Genomic DNA, 14,873 nt, shown 5'->3' on the forward strand with positions numbered 1-14,873 from the left:
CTACTACCGTAAAAAAATGTTATGGAATTGACCGTACGTGCACCTGCCCAACCGATCCAACTCCGTGCATACATTCGCTAGTACTCCTTAAGATTTTCGTTATGGAGGGTGAAGTGCAGTTATCGTGCGTACTCGAGGAATTAGGAAGTTGTTGGAGCCCGAAAATCGCCATTACACAAGTCGTCAAGAACGAACGAACGAACGAACGAACGAACTCTAGGTCAGTTCTTGATCACATCAACGCAGGGTCAAGCGTGATGTGATGAGCTCCAAAATTGATCGTCCATCCTCCCTCAGTTTCCTCCTTGATGGGCGCCAACAAGACGAACTGACCTGCCAATCTTTCATTGACTCTCCTTTTCTTCTTGTTGCTGTTGCTGATGTTGCAGCAATTTTCTCTCTGTTTCTCAGTAATTAATTGTCTATTGTTATTGTCACTGAAAACTAAAGTAGGTATGGCTGCAAATTAATTCGACCTGCAGCTGACACGGAGGAAAAGTCTCGTGGATCATCAGTGCCAGGAAAGCGAGAGGAGACCCGTCAGTCGGCACGAAACGAAATGAATTTTCATTAGTAGCAGCGGAGACAGAACAGTTCAGATTCGCTGGCGATCGATGATCACTTCTTCTTCTTCTTCTCTGGTCCTCCTGCAGTGTTGTGATCACCCAGCGCCGCACAGTGTATTAATTTGGCATGCATTTTTATTTTTCTTTCTTTCCTTTTCTTTTGTTGTTGTTGTTGTGTTCTTACGATTTTGTGGTTTTTGTCAGAGCCAGAGAGGTAGGGTTGAATATAATTCATGCAAATCAAATTGCAACCAATCTGAACTCTGAATGTGCATTCCATGGCCATCAATTGCTGCAAAACTGGCAGCAGTTAGTGGTAGCTTATCTCCAACTCATTTGGAAGCAAGTCAGGAACACATGCATTAGGCACAGGAGGAGGGAAAAAAGGGGATCACGAGGAACACATTTTCTTCTTCTTATTCCTATCCTTGTTCTCCTTGTTGCTCTTGCATGCCCGGAAAATGTATCTCAATTGATGAAGACAGAATCAGAAACACTGTAGCAGATGACTGCACTGCACACACGTTTGGAAGTCAGGAGCTAATAACTTGTATGCTTCTGCTAGCTAGTAGTAGGGCCTTTCTTGCACTTATCACATTGACCTGTCCTCCAAAAAATATATATGTATTATATTACAATATATTCCTACCTTCCAGCTCCAATCAAGAACAAGGACAAGTTTAGGTCTGTCTAATGATCAAGGCCTGAAATGAGCTACTAGTAGATGACATTGATTTGCTCCATTAATCCTACTAACTTTATTTGTGAGGCAAATGAGTTGTCAAATATGGTGGATGTACACATTTGCTGCTGATATTGTCCCCAAGATTCTTTTAGAAACAAGTAGTAGTAGCTTTAGTCGGTTTCTTGTCTGAGACCCCTTTGAAAGCAAGGCAAAAGGTGTGGCTGCAGGAGCCATCAGAGGTAACCCAAACACCTGAACAAAAATGGAGGCAGCCAATGGCATTGCATCCTCAGTGAGAAACGTAAGGAGATGAGATTTAGATGATAGATACTGCTGCTACTTAGCCTGATGGATGGATGGATGGATATGCATCCCTCGTCTTTCTCTGAATCCATTTGGCATTGGCATCTTGTAAGATCCTCCTTTCTGAAGACACATTTTCATTTCCTTGTGAAACAAACCGGCAAAATTACGACATCTGTGTGTTCTCAAATTTAGGTTGCTTTGCCTGCCTCGTTCTTGACTTGCAGCTACAGGCCAAACCACTAGTCTCATGTGTCGCCATCAGGACAGGTATTTGACCACAGATGTATGTACACATCGTGTATGCACTCGTGCATGTAACCGGATTTCTATCCATTATCTTAAAAAAAATGTAATTCCGTGTACAAGAAAACTACGGTTGCATTTTCATCTGCCTTGTACCAGTAGAGCATTCAGAAGCATGCCTCTGTTTTCCTACCAGTAGCTAGCAAATTGCCTCTTACAGTCTCATCTTAGGAAACACTTTTGAGTTTTCACTGTCAGAAAAGGTGTTGAAAATTTACCCCCCTTAGACTTGTCAAGCTAGGTATCTGGAACATATGCATCCATAAAAAAAATGTAAGTTTCTTGAACTAGTGATATATGTTTCAACTTGATAAGACATAGATGTTTACTAGCACAAGAGTTCTTTCTGGCAAAGATGAGAATTCCGAAAGTTTGCACCAACGTGCTTCAGGATAAAAAAGGAAGTTTGGAAATACAAGTCTCTGAAGACAGTGTAACAACTGGCCGTACACATGTACTGTACCAGAAGAAATTGGAGGAATTTGAGATGAAGTGTCTGAAACTTTAAGCCGCCGTTTTATACTGACCAAATAAGCTAGTTGGACAGACGTCTCCCTCTGACCATCCACTGAACAAAACACCTGGACCTGAAAATTTAGCAGGTAATCATGTATGGTGCAACTTTTTCAATACTACATATGTTTAATAATAGCTTGGGAGCAGAACCAAACACAAATTTAAACTGTTTGGCGGATCTAACCATCCAACTGATTATAGAAAACCATGCCTTTTAGCTGCAGCTATTCAACAAAAGGATCAATGCAACCGAACATCTTTTAATTTCTGTTTCCCTGAAGAAACCCAAATGTGCAGCAACTTGTTGCATCCTGTCGTTATCCTTTAGGCAGTGGCAAGGAACTGGCTCTCTAATTCTAAAGCAAATTTGTTTACTGCTTTGGAGTTGATCCATGAAAAGGGAGAGCCGAAGAAATATATTATTATTAAAATAGAGTTAGGTAGGCATATGTCAAATATTCAAATGTCAAAAAATACACTACTACCATACCATGCCTTTTTTTTTTTGATATTATCTTAGTGTCGCCCATCTTTCTAACTATGTGACCATATTTATTGTTGACAATAGCTGGAGAAATATTCCCTTGAGATAATATCCCATCATTTTTTTATATCATCTAAATAGTTAAAAAAAATTGATTTTTTTTGACAATATAGATTAAAATGCAATATATCAGTTAATAAACACACATGTCCAAATTCGATCTATATCAACTGTAACAAACTAAAATCTAATTAGCATATGTATATTCATTCCCATATTTGTTTTCTCATTGCAACTTGTGCAAGTCAAATTTAATCTTATTTGATCTTGCATATTTGTTTAGTGGTATGTTAAAAGACAGTTCAAAATTATTTAGATGACATGCAATAAACACCTTCAAGGGTTTAAAAGAGTTCCCCACGATAACTATTAACCAATAGCACTAACTCTCAGCTGTACACAACATATAGAATTGCACATTCCTCAGAATGAACCTTCAGACCGCTCTTTTGTCACCAGTTCATCACTGATGCATAATAAGAAGACATCAAAATTAAATGAAAGAGATCCATAGCAGAAGGATCATTGAAAAACAGCATATCATCCTGTGATTCTGTATGTTTTAGTGTATAACAACCAACAAAACTGAACACTTCACATACATGAACAAAAAGAAGAGGAGAGAAAAGAGAAAAATACACATAAACAAGTACACTGCTAGTATATCGATCATACACATTCCATTTCTTGGTTGAGAGATCATCAGCTTCTTCTACCTCCTCTTGTTCTTGCTGCCAACGAGCAGGACGACGTAGAAGAGCGCCCTGAAGAAGAACCCCCAGGCCACCGTCACCAGCAGGCTCTTCCACTTGCCAATGTCGGTGACGGCCTGCTGCCGGAGCACGTCGGCGCCGGTGGTGACGCAGGTGCTGGCCGTCATGTTGCTGCCGAGGGTGTTGCTGATGGCGTCGAGCACCTTGAGCTTGACGGCCTCCGGCATGGAGCCGATGGGCGTGCCGTCGAACATCTCGACGCCGCGGGAGAAGCACCGCGTCGCGTCCCGGAACTCGTTCTGGAGCACCGCCTGGTACGGGTACTTCACCAGCGAGAGGTAGTGGAACCAGATCCAGTAGTCCGGGATGCGGTCGCGGTTGATGAAGAAGCCGGAGAAGAGGAGGAAGTAGGCTAGGATGGCGACCACCACCGTGTACCCGAGCATCACGTGCGGCACCACGGCGGACAGGAACGTCACGAACCCGCTCCCCGCCCAGAACGACGCCAGGATGATCAGGACGAAGAACAGGAAGGAGCCGCCGCCGCCGGCGAGGCCGACGGCGAAGAACGTGGTCACCGCGAACGCCAGCGACAGGAACACCAGCGGCGGGAACGCGACGACGGCGTTGGCGAGCACGTAGGACAGGCGGCGGTAGGCGTTGTGCGCCGTCTCCCGGAGGTAGATGTGGCGCTCCTGGACGAACACCGGCAGCGCGTCGGCACAGACGTAGAACATGGTGGACATGGCCATGGCGAAGAAGCCCAGACGCTCCTGGACCCCCTTGGGCGTGTCGTCGAGGCGCCAGAAGATGGTGGCCAGGATGAACCCCGTCACCATGATCGTGCCGAGCCGCATCACGAAGAGCTCCGGCATGCGTCCCGTGTTGGTGAAGGACCGCTTCATCAGCACCCACACCTCCACGGACAGCGGGTTCGCGAACGTGGGCACCGAGGTCGCCGACGCGGTCCTCGAGCCGCTGCCGGCGACGAGCTTCCCCCTTGACACGCTCTCCGCGATGGCGAGCTCGAGCGGCATGGTGCAGAGCTTACTGTCCTTGCTGTCAGCTGCAGGGAGTGCGGCGTGCGTGGACTGCCACTTGACGTTGAAGTCGGCGAGCGTGTCGGCGCCGTCTGCGGACTGGCGCTCGAGCTCGCGGATGGTGTCGAGCGCGAACTCGGCCGGGTTCTCGTTGTCCGGGATGGGGTCGCCGAATTCGGAGAAGAAGGGCTTGAGGCCCGACGGCGTGCCGGCGTAGACGGTGCGGCCGCGAGAGAGGAAGAGGAGGCGGTCGAGGATGTTGAGGATGCGTGCGCTGGGCTGGTGGATGGTCATGATGACGACGCTGCCGCTCTGCGCGACGCGGCGGAGCACCTGCACCACCATGAAGGCGCTCGCCGAGTCGAGGCCGGAGGTGGGCTCGTCGAGGAACAGCAGGATCGGGTCGTGGATGATGTCCGTGCCGATGGAGACGCGGCGGCGCTCCCCGCCGGACACGCCGCGGTGGCCCTCGTCGCCGATGACGGTGTCCGCGGCGCGGGCGAGGCCGAGCTGGTCGATGAGCGCGTCGACGCGGGCGCGCTTCCTGTCCGGCGGGAGCGCGCGCGGGAGGCGGAACTCGGCGGCGAAGAGCAGCGTCTCCCGCACGGTGAGCATCGGGTACAGCAGGTCGTCCTGCATCACGTAGGCGGAGATGGCCCGGAGCCGGCGGCCGTGCAGCGGCTCGCCGTTGAGCTCCACCCTGCCGCGGAGGCTCTCCCGCGCGATTCGCCCCGCGAGCGCGTCGACCAGCGTGGACTTGCCCGACCCGCTGGCGCCCATGACGGCGAACAGCTCGCCGTCGCGCGCCTCGCCGGAGATGCCGTCGAGCAGCGCCTTGGTCGGGCCGTCGGTCGGCGCCGGCGCGTCCGCGTCCGCGGACGCCAGCCGGTTGGTGTGGCGGCGGCGCGACGGCAGGCAGGGCAGCAGGCCGGCGCCGCCCCTGTTGACGCTGTAGGAGAGGTCGGTGAAGGAGAGGACGTAGGGCACCGGCGGCACCGCGGCGGCGGAGTCGACGTCGACCGCCGTGTGGGCGGAGGTCGCCATGCAGATCAGCAGATGTTCACGGCGGTGTTGGTTTGGTTTGGCGCGAGACGAGCTCCGATCCACGGTTGCCGCCGTTCGGTTGCGTTGCCACTTATATAGTGCCCCGCGCCTGCGTGTTTGGTTTGGTTCCTACACTGTTTTCTTTTACTAGTTTTCTATTTTTCACTTACGTTTCTCGAATTATTAAATCATATATATATTTGTATAAACTAATTTAGCTGTAGTTGTTTAATCGTATAAATATGTAAATTAATTACCATAAAAGTTTAGAAAAATGCTTTACGATGATCGAACGAGGACTTTTATATGCTCAATGATTTTTTTATACTGAAGTAAACCATGTAATATCTTAAGAAGTGTGCCCATAATAATCCACATGAGTTATTTAAATCCTCGAGAGAATACTGCCTCATTCCTTGCATATAATTTAAATGGTCATATAAAATAAAAATATATATGATTTTATAATGTATGGATATCACTACGTAAACATACAAGATGAAAATTAACTAGTATTGTAAAAAAATATAATTGCAAACATATGTCTAAAGTTTAATCTGGTTTTTTACAAAATATTGAGATCGGATTTAAACATGTATGTTCGTAGAGTGATGCGTCACGTAGAATCTATCTTGTCATTTAATTTAAATTTCTCATAACTATTTGGATTATGCAAGATGGAGGAAATATCCCTTCAGGGATTATAAACCATTTCAATTAATCCATAGTAGATAATGATAGAAGAACGTGGCCTCACAGTACAAATTTAAATTACTCTATGGATTTAGTCACAGAACCAAATAGTTCTCATTTGCATCCATTCTAAGTTTCCTTTCGTACAAATATTTCTTTTGTTTATACTCTTAACATAACTAAAAAATTCAGAAAAAATTAGGCCAAATGTCCAATAAGCATTTACCAAGTAGGCTCAAATATGTAAGGGTAAAAACGTTAATTTATGTCTTATTTAACATCGTTATGCTCATTTAATGGACTATGGTCAACCAGCCATTTTAAATTTAAATATCAGGGTCAAAACTACACAGTGAAAAAACGATGAAATCTGCATAGATTTAAAATTAGAATCAGTAATACAATAGCCCTATTTTTTACCTAAGATTGTATAATAAGTCCGGGCTGATGATGGGCCATGCTCATCACAGTTGGGCCGGGCTCTCGGCGTGGTCGGCTGTCCGCTCCACGCGGCCCCACCTGTCAGTGACCGCGGGAACGTCAGCTTAAACCAGAGGAGGCCTGAACGTGCACGTGCCCCGCGCCGGCGTGGGGACAACGACTACTCAGACCTATCCCGTCCGTCCGTTCATCCGGTGGGACAATCTGGGCCGTCGATCCAGATCTGCGACGCCGAATAAATATCCCCCTCCCCCCACCCACCTCGCGAGCTCCCGTCCGCCGCCGCCGCCGCCGCATCCGCCCCGGCCTAGGGTTTCGCCTCCAAGGTTCGAGATCCCCCTCCCGAGCTCCGGATTTGTTTGCCTCGATCTCTCTCGCCGTTGTTTGGTACCGTTTTCGCGCTCGCCCTAGGCCTGTAGATGGCGATTTTTTTTTTTTGGCGATTGTTAGGTTTTTGCGTCCCCGATCCGAGGAATTCTACTCTCGGTTTTGAATTTTTGGTTGGATCTAGTTGGGGGTAGGCCTCGCTGAGTGGAAAAATTGGAGATGGTTAGGGTTCTGTTGGTTTAGCGTTGAGCTAAGCTTCATGTAGTTAGCCCGGGGATTTCTGGTTCGGATTTTGTTCATGTTGCAAATGTATGAACCTCGGGCTTCTAGATAATTTTGGCTTGAATCATCCTCTTTAAGTAGGAGTGGGCAAAGCTCCCGAGCCTCCTACCCAATATTATGAATATTAGTCATACATGGAATTGCTCTTTAGATAGGCTTAAACCCATTGAAAACTGATCATACATGGAATTGCTCTGTGAGTGGGGATGTGCGATTCTTTGCAGTTACATTGAATTGTACACAAGCTCGACAATTAGATTTTTTTTCCATCTTAGTCCTAAGATATATGTTATTATAAGGATCAAAATGTTACTTTTTAGACTTGGCTTAACTGATATTTTGTGAACTTTAGTGTATACCTGCATATATGCCCGTTGATCTGACCTATGCTACTATTGGGTGAGAAGATCTATGTAATCATGTCTTAGCTCATCGTCAAATCTTATTACTCTAAATATGAGTCTTCACAGTAGTGATGTGGATGTTGTACTTATCAAAATGCATTCCTTAACTGTAGGATGCATATTTATATAAGTATTCATGCTCTTTCATTCTTTCATTCATTATATTTTGACAATTACTGATATATTTTTGCTTTTGTCTTCAGGAGATGCCTCGCTATGATGATCGTTATGGAAACACACGCCTGTATGTTGGTAGACTGTCCTCCCGCACTCGTTCTCGTGACCTAGAATATCTTTTCAGCAGATATGGAAGGTAAGAACAGAACCATGGACCTTAAGAGTTTATTTTTTTAGTACAAATTCTCTGCACAAGTTTATGGATTTTCTCTGGTAAATTTTATGCTAAGTTGCTTTTCTTTGTGTGTGTTTGTAAGTGTAAAGCACCAGTATTCTGCTACCACTTGCTAAACAGTTGATATCAACAACTTGGTGTGTTCAAATTTCCCTGAATAAGTTAAACTTTCTCCCATTAAAATTGTAACTTTTCCAAATTGTGGGCTCTAATCTTCTGTTGTGCTGAGCATAGACTAGCTAGCACAGGATCCTTCCTACACTTTCCCACTGGCCAGCTCATAGCAGGTGTTGGGTTCAGTTGTCTCTTTTTTAGCTGCGATGTGGACGAGTTCCTTCAAACCGTCCGGTGTGGCATTTTCCTATTATTTCTTTAAGCATGCTGTAGAAGTTTGACCCCCCAGGTATCGTGTGTTTGACTTGAATGATCTTGTTGAAGGTTTTTCGGTTTTTTACACAACCCGGGAGGTCTGTGGTGGTCTGGTGGAAGGGGTGCCCTTGGTGGAATTGGTGGCCATTCTTCCAAAGTTTGTCGAGGACTTTGGTGAAGGGTGCCCTTGGTGTAACGTAGGCTGTTTTAGTGGAAGTTGCAAGTTGGTGATGCATTTGAGTACTTGACTCATGATGGCTTACTGTTTGGCAACCATTGGTGCAGAATACGTGAAGTGGAGTTGAAGCGCGACTATGCATTTATTGTATGTGAATTATCCTTCCCTCATTCTTATCATCTAAGTTTTGTATTTTGTTCACATATGAGTCCTATATTTTATGACCTTTCTTTTACCAAACAGGAGTTCAGTGATTCTCGCGATGCTGAAGATGCGCGGTACAACTTAGATGGCAGGGATGTTGATGGAAGCCGCATTCTTGTCGAGTTCGCTAAAGGGGTAAGTAGTTGCATTTCTAAGCACATCCTAATACTAATTTATTTTCTTCTTTCATATGAAGCTGCTGCTGAATTGGTTATCTGTATTTATTTTTTGTTGGCTCTGATCTTTTCAACAAATTATGCATGCAGGTTCCACGTGGTCCTGGTGGTTCACGTGAATATATGGGGAGAGGACCTCCTCCGGGAACAGGTCGTTGTTTTAACTGTGGGATTGATGGTCACTGGGCAAGAGACTGCAAGGCAGGTGACTGGAAGAATAAATGTTACCGATGTGGAGAAAGAGGTCACATAGAAAGAAACTGCCAAAACAGTCCAAGAAATCTCAGGTATTGAGATACACTGCATTAGTATATAATCGTTTGGAGGTACTGTAATTGAATGGGTTTACATAACATTTCACTGACGTATACCCATTTTTTCAGGCGCGAGAGAAGTTATTCGCGCTCCCCATCGCCACGCCGTGGACGTGGTCGCAGTCGGAGCTATAGCCGAAGCCGGAGCCGGAGCCGGAGTTACAGGTATTGTTCAAAAGCGACCTGTTCAAATTACTACTTGCTACTCTGCCTGCCCAAATAGGAGATATGCTACTATTAACGTGGTACTTGTTGGCCTCACCCTTGTTTTACATTCTTTTGTTACAATCAGCCAGTCTAGGTCCAGGTCCCTGTCTGGATCCCCGAGGGGACGCAGAGATCGTGATGATAGGAGATCAAGGAGTCTTAGCTACAGCAGAAGTCCAAGGCGATCTGTCTCTCCTGCAGCAAATGAGAAGGAGCGCAGCCGCACCCCTGATGGTAGTCGGAGCCCAAGGAGTCCACGGGACCGTGTGAGCCCACCACCCAAGGATAATGGTGAGCGTAATGGTTCAGAACATGGTGACAGCCCCAGGGGCAGGAGCAGGAGCCCATCTGATGGCTACCGTAGCCCTGCGGCTGCTGCCAATGGGCGCAGCCCAAGTCCAAGGAACAACGGGAGCCCTAGTCCAATGGACAACGATAGCCGAGGTCCGAGGGACAATGGCAGCCCAAGCCCTAGGGATGGAAATGGCGACGGTGGCAGCCGTGGTGGCTCACGTTCACCCAGAGCTAGCGAGTCCCCCGAAGCCTGAAATATAATCGCAGCAGCAGTCCTGTGGCGTTCTGATTGTGGATGTCATGCTATGTTTGTAATGGTTATATTCCCGGTTTAAGAAGACTGAGACAATTGTATTTGCTGTTTTTCTCAAAACGACAGCGTATTTTCCTTACCTGAATGACTGTTGCTATTGATGTGTAATGAATGGATCGGTGAACTTCCTACTACTAGCCTATGTTTTGGCAGGTTGCTATGTTGAGATTGCAGCATTTGTTACTGTGCGCAGTTGTGACATTTGTTGCTATATGCGCAGTTGTCTCCTTTCATCTTTGAAGTGCTAAATGTTTAGCTGTTAGAACTAGCTGCTGTAGAGCTCAGAGACACGGGTGTACTAATCTTTTTACTGTGACATATCATGTTACGTCAGCAAGCTCCAGCTTGTGGCAACTCTCATTTCTTCCCTCATCACAGCTACATTTATCTCATTTCTTCCATGTACACGAGATGAGATGATTGTCTGATTGGGAGATAGAAAGCTGGGAGTTAATGCATAGCTTTACTGACAGTTAGGCGATGCCCATAAAGAGACCGTAATGTTACGATTTGCTAGCTCAAGTACTTAACACGCTTTGTTGCAGCTGTCACATAACACTTGACAAGCAGCAGCAGCAGCAGCAAGCGGAACCTATAGATGGTGTCCGGCCTGTGGCACGCAGTAAACATTGTCCCGTGCGTTTTGCGATCGACCCAACCGCATTTGCCACTGCTGCTTCGCTGTTGCAGTTAATACACTGGAGTAGTATCCATCATCTACGGCTACTAGTTAAATTTATAAATATTTCTAGTGTATAAATAAGGAATACAAATTTATAAATATTTCTAGTCAATAAATAAGGAATAAAAAAAGGGACATGCTATAGGACGGGTACCGTCCCATGGTTGGAACAGTATACCTTCGTGTGCGATATGCCGGCACTGGTACATATAAAAAGCTAAAATCAATCGCATGATCGATTAATCAATTAAGTAGACAATAGTTACCTAGCTCTACAATGGTTGATGCTTTACATTTTCTTTTTCCTTCTCTTTTTCTTTCTCGTCACTTTATTTGCTGGATCCACGGCTAGCTCATTCTCACGGCTACTGCTTGAAGCCAGAGTAGAGATTCTCCCTGTGTAGCTCCTGTCCGTCGTCATAGGTAAGATACCTTGGCTATCATGAGCTTGCCTCCCACTTATCAACATTATCAGCTAGTTGCATACTTTAATTATATACTCCCTTCATTTTATAATGTAAAACTTTTTAATAAATCTAGACACATATATAAATTATATACATTAATCAATTAATAAATTTAGCCAGGCTAAAAAGTCTTACAATATAAAACAGAGATAATACTAGTTAACTAACACCTCGATATGTAGGAGATGATGGTGATTATACCATATACCATAGATTACCTAATCAATCATGTTTAGAAATATCATGATACCGACTAGTATCAGGTAGTAGTAACATGTATCGGTCTAGTACCAATATGTATCATCTTGTACTGATGGGTATCAGATATGATATTGATCGATATTACTGGATACCGATGAGGTACCATATATGTTACTGAAAAGTATTAGTCAATACTTATTAATAATGTATCATATCTGATACCAACGAAATACCATATCTGGTATCTACCTGGTATCATTCTTTACAAGTGCGATACCATACACATCTCCCATAAAAAAAGTGAGAGAGTACATTAAGATAAAATGAGAAATAACTAACAGAACATGTTGTAGTAGTGATAAAAATATTTATGTTTTGACAACATCTCTAAGAGAATGGCCATTTCACTTATCATACTTAAATCTGATAATTTTACATAAAAAATATTCTTCAAGAGAGTGGCTATTTGACTTGCCATGTCATTTAAATGGCTAAACTTGAGTCTTCAATGACCAAATCTAGCAACTTATTTTTCCCACTAGCAAAATTGATATCCATAGTCCCACATGGGTGGGACCCTTGTCATCCTCTTCTTATCAGGATTTTGAAAGTAGGGACAGAGAGTATCCTGAAGATGCTCTCAGAATTCGAGTTGCCAAAACCAAAATAAATAACTAAATTTTAATTTAAGGAGTTAAAATTTAGCCATTCTCTTGAAAATGCTCTGATACCATTCAAATATCGCGAATACTTACAACTTACAAAAAAGAGGGTGTACTGTACCAGTTACTACTTAAATTACTAGCGACGTCCTACTGCTAGCTATTAACATGCAGCACATGCAACAAAAATCTAATCCCAAACGGAATCGATTCATCAATTCGATTCAGCACATTGTCCGTTCCCGGTCTGGATCCGACTCCGATCCGAATTGGACCCATCCCAATCGGTTTGGACTCTGGACTCGCTCCCATTACAAGTAGCCACTCACCCGCGCTGCTGCTCTCCAAACCAAGAAAAGAAAAAGGAATTCAATTCGTACGTCCTTCACTGAGCCTACCGTAGTGTGCACCATGCCGATCTCCGGTGACTGCGTCGTCGTCGACATCGACGCCGGCGACGGCAAGGCCACCGCCGCCGCGCCGCCGGTGCCCTACGTGCTGTCCTTCACGGACCTCTCCTACAGCGTCAGGAAGCGCGGCGCCGGCGGGCTGATGCAATGCCTGCCGTCGCGCCCGAGCAACCGCCTGGCGTCCGCCGACGCGCCGCCCGCCGGGCCGACCAAGGCGCTGCTCGACGGCGTCTCCGGCGAGGCGCGCGACGGCGAGCTGCTGGCCGTCATGGGCGCCAGCGGGTCCGGCAAGTCCACGCTGCTCGACGCGCTCGCGGGGCGCATCGCGCGGGAGAGCCTCCGTGGCAGGGTGGGGCTCAACGGCGAGGCGCTCCACGGCCGCCGGCTCCGGGCCATCTCCGCCTACGTCATGCAGGACGACCTGCTGTACCCGATGCTCACCGTGCGGGAGACGCTGCTCTTCGCCGCCGAGTTCCGCCTCCCGCGCGCGCTCCCGCCGGACAGGAAGCGCGCCCGCGTCGACGCGCTCATTGACCAGCTCGGCCTCGCCCGCGCCGCGGACACCATAATCGGCGACGAGGGCCACCGCGGCGTGTCCGGCGGGGAGCGCCGCCGCGTCTCCATCGGCACGGACATCATCCACGACCCGATCCTGCTGTTCCTCGACGAGCCCACCTCCGGGCTCGACTCGGCGAGCGCCTTCATGGTGGTGCAGGTGCTCCGCCGCATCGCGCAGAGCGGGAGCGTCGTCATCATGACCATCCACCAGCCCAGCGCGCGCATCCTCGGCATCCTCGACCGCCTCCTCTTCCTCTCCCGTGGCCGCACCGTCTACGCCGGCACGCCGGCTGAGCTCAAGCGCTTCTTCTGCGAGTTCGGCGCGCCCGTCCCGGACAACGAGAACCCGGCCGAGTTCGCGCTCGACACCATCCGTGAGCTCGAGAACCAGCTCGACGGCGCCGCCATGCTTGTACAATTCAACTCGAGGTGGCAAGAGGCATCGCGCTGCGCTCTGCCGGCAGCCGGCAAGGACAGTAAGCTCATGTGCACAATGCCGCTCGAGCTCGCCATCGCGGAGAGCGTGTCAAGAGGGAAGCTGGTCGCCGGGAGCGGCTCGGGGACGGCGTCGTCGACGTCGATGCCGACGTACGCGAACCCGCTGTTCGTGGAGGTGTGGGTGCTGATGAAGCGGGCGTTCACCAACACGAGGCGCATGCCGGAGCTCTTCGTGATGCGGCTCGGCACGATCATGGTGACGGGGTTCATCCTGGCCACCATCTTCTGGCGCCTCGACGACACGCCCAAGGGGGTCCAGGAGCGCCTCGGCTTCTTCGCCATGGCCATGTCCACCATGTTCTACGTTTGCGCCGACGCGCTGCCGGTGTTCGTCCAGGAGCGCCACATCTACCTCCGGGAGACGGCGCACAACGCGTACCGCCGCCTGTCCTACGTGATCGCCAACGCCGTCGTCGCGTTCCCGCCGCTGGTGGTGCTGTCGCTGGCGTTCGCGGTGACCACGTTCTTCGCCGTCGGCCTCGGCGGCGGCGGCGGCGCCTTCCTGTTCTTCGTGCTGATCATCCTGGCGTCGTTCTGGGCGGGGAGCGGGTTCGTGACCTTCCTCTCCGCCGTGGTGCCGCACGTGATGCTCGGGTACACGGTGGTGGTGGCCATCCTCGCCTACTTCCTCCTCTTCTCCGGCTTCTTCATCAACCGCGACCGCATCCCGGACTACTGGATCTGGTTCCACTACCTCTCGCTGGTGAAGTACCCGTACCAGGCGGTGCTCCAGAACGAGTTCCGGGACGCGACGCGGTGCTTCGCGCGCGGCGTGGAGATGTTCGACGGCACGCCGATCGGCTCCATGCCGGTGGCCGTCAAGCTGAAGGTGCTCGGCGCCATCGGCCGGACGCTGGACGCCGAGCTGACGGCGGAGAGCTGCGTGGTGACCGGCGCCGACGTGCTGGCGCAGCAGGCCGTGCTGGACGTGGGGCGATGGAAGTGTCTGCTGGTCACCGTAGCGTTTGGGTTTCTGTTCCGTTTTCTGTTTTATGTCGTGCTGCTCGTTGGGAGCAAAAACAAGAGGCGATGAGCCATTTTGGTGGCAAATTTGTGTAATCTTTATATTCATATAGTTGAAGTGTGTTAGATTATTCGATCAAATTTGACTATAAAGATCAACT

General features: G+C 48.3%; 3 protein-coding genes across 3 annotated transcripts; 2 read left to right on the top strand and 1 right to left on the bottom strand.

Annotated features, from left to right (window-relative positions):
• Window positions 1-3,281: 3,281 nt before the first annotated feature.
• Window positions 3,282-5,763, bottom strand: LOC102718086 (ABC transporter G family member 1-like). The gene has a single exon (XM_040524145.1). It carries the CDS (start codon window positions 5,715-5,717, stop codon window positions 3,633-3,635), a length of 2,085 nt encoding a protein of 694 aa, XP_040380079.1. The 5' UTR covers window positions 5,718-5,763; the 3' UTR covers window positions 3,282-3,632.
• Window positions 5,764-7,115: 1,352 nt separating this feature from the next.
• On the top strand, window positions 7,116-10,405 carry LOC102720705 (serine/arginine-rich splicing factor RS2Z33). The gene is made up of 7 exons (XM_040524609.1): window positions 7,116-7,177; window positions 8,068-8,177; window positions 8,871-8,910; window positions 9,007-9,102; window positions 9,234-9,430; window positions 9,527-9,622; window positions 9,750-10,405. Exons 2-7 carry the CDS (start codon window positions 8,071-8,073, stop codon window positions 10,210-10,212), a joined length of 999 nt encoding a protein of 332 aa, XP_040380543.1. The 5' UTR covers window positions 7,116-7,177; window positions 8,068-8,070; the 3' UTR covers window positions 10,213-10,405.
• Window positions 10,406-12,651: 2,246 nt separating this feature from the next.
• Window positions 12,652-14,873, top strand: LOC102718366 (ABC transporter G family member 1-like). Its single transcript, XM_040524540.1, has one exon. It carries the CDS (start codon window positions 12,695-12,697, stop codon window positions 14,780-14,782), a length of 2,088 nt encoding a protein of 695 aa, XP_040380474.1. The 5' UTR covers window positions 12,652-12,694; the 3' UTR covers window positions 14,783-14,873.

This window comes from Oryza brachyantha, chromosome 5 (genome assembly GCF_000231095.2).
Source record: "Oryza brachyantha chromosome 5, ObraRS2, whole genome shotgun sequence".
NCBI classification, from domain to species: domain Eukaryota; kingdom Viridiplantae; phylum Streptophyta; class Magnoliopsida; order Poales; family Poaceae; genus Oryza; species Oryza brachyantha.

Coding starts and splice junctions, on each gene's coding strand:
- LOC102718086 (XM_040524145.1), bottom strand. CDS start 5,717: ATGGCGACCTCCGCCCACACGGCGGTCGACGTCGACTCCGCCGCCGCG.
- LOC102720705 (XM_040524609.1), top strand. CDS start 8,071: ATGCCTCGCTATGATGATCGTTATGGAAACACACGCCTGTATGTTGGT. Junction 8,178..8,870: donor CTTTTCAGCAGATATGGAAG/GTAAGAACAGAA, acceptor CCATTGGTGCAG/AATACGTGAAGTGGAGTTGA. Junction 9,623..9,749: donor AGCCGGAGCCGGAGTTACAG/GTATTGTTCAAA, acceptor TGTTACAATCAG/CCAGTCTAGGTCCAGGTCCC.
- LOC102718366 (XM_040524540.1), top strand. CDS start 12,695: ATGCCGATCTCCGGTGACTGCGTCGTCGTCGACATCGACGCCGGCGAC.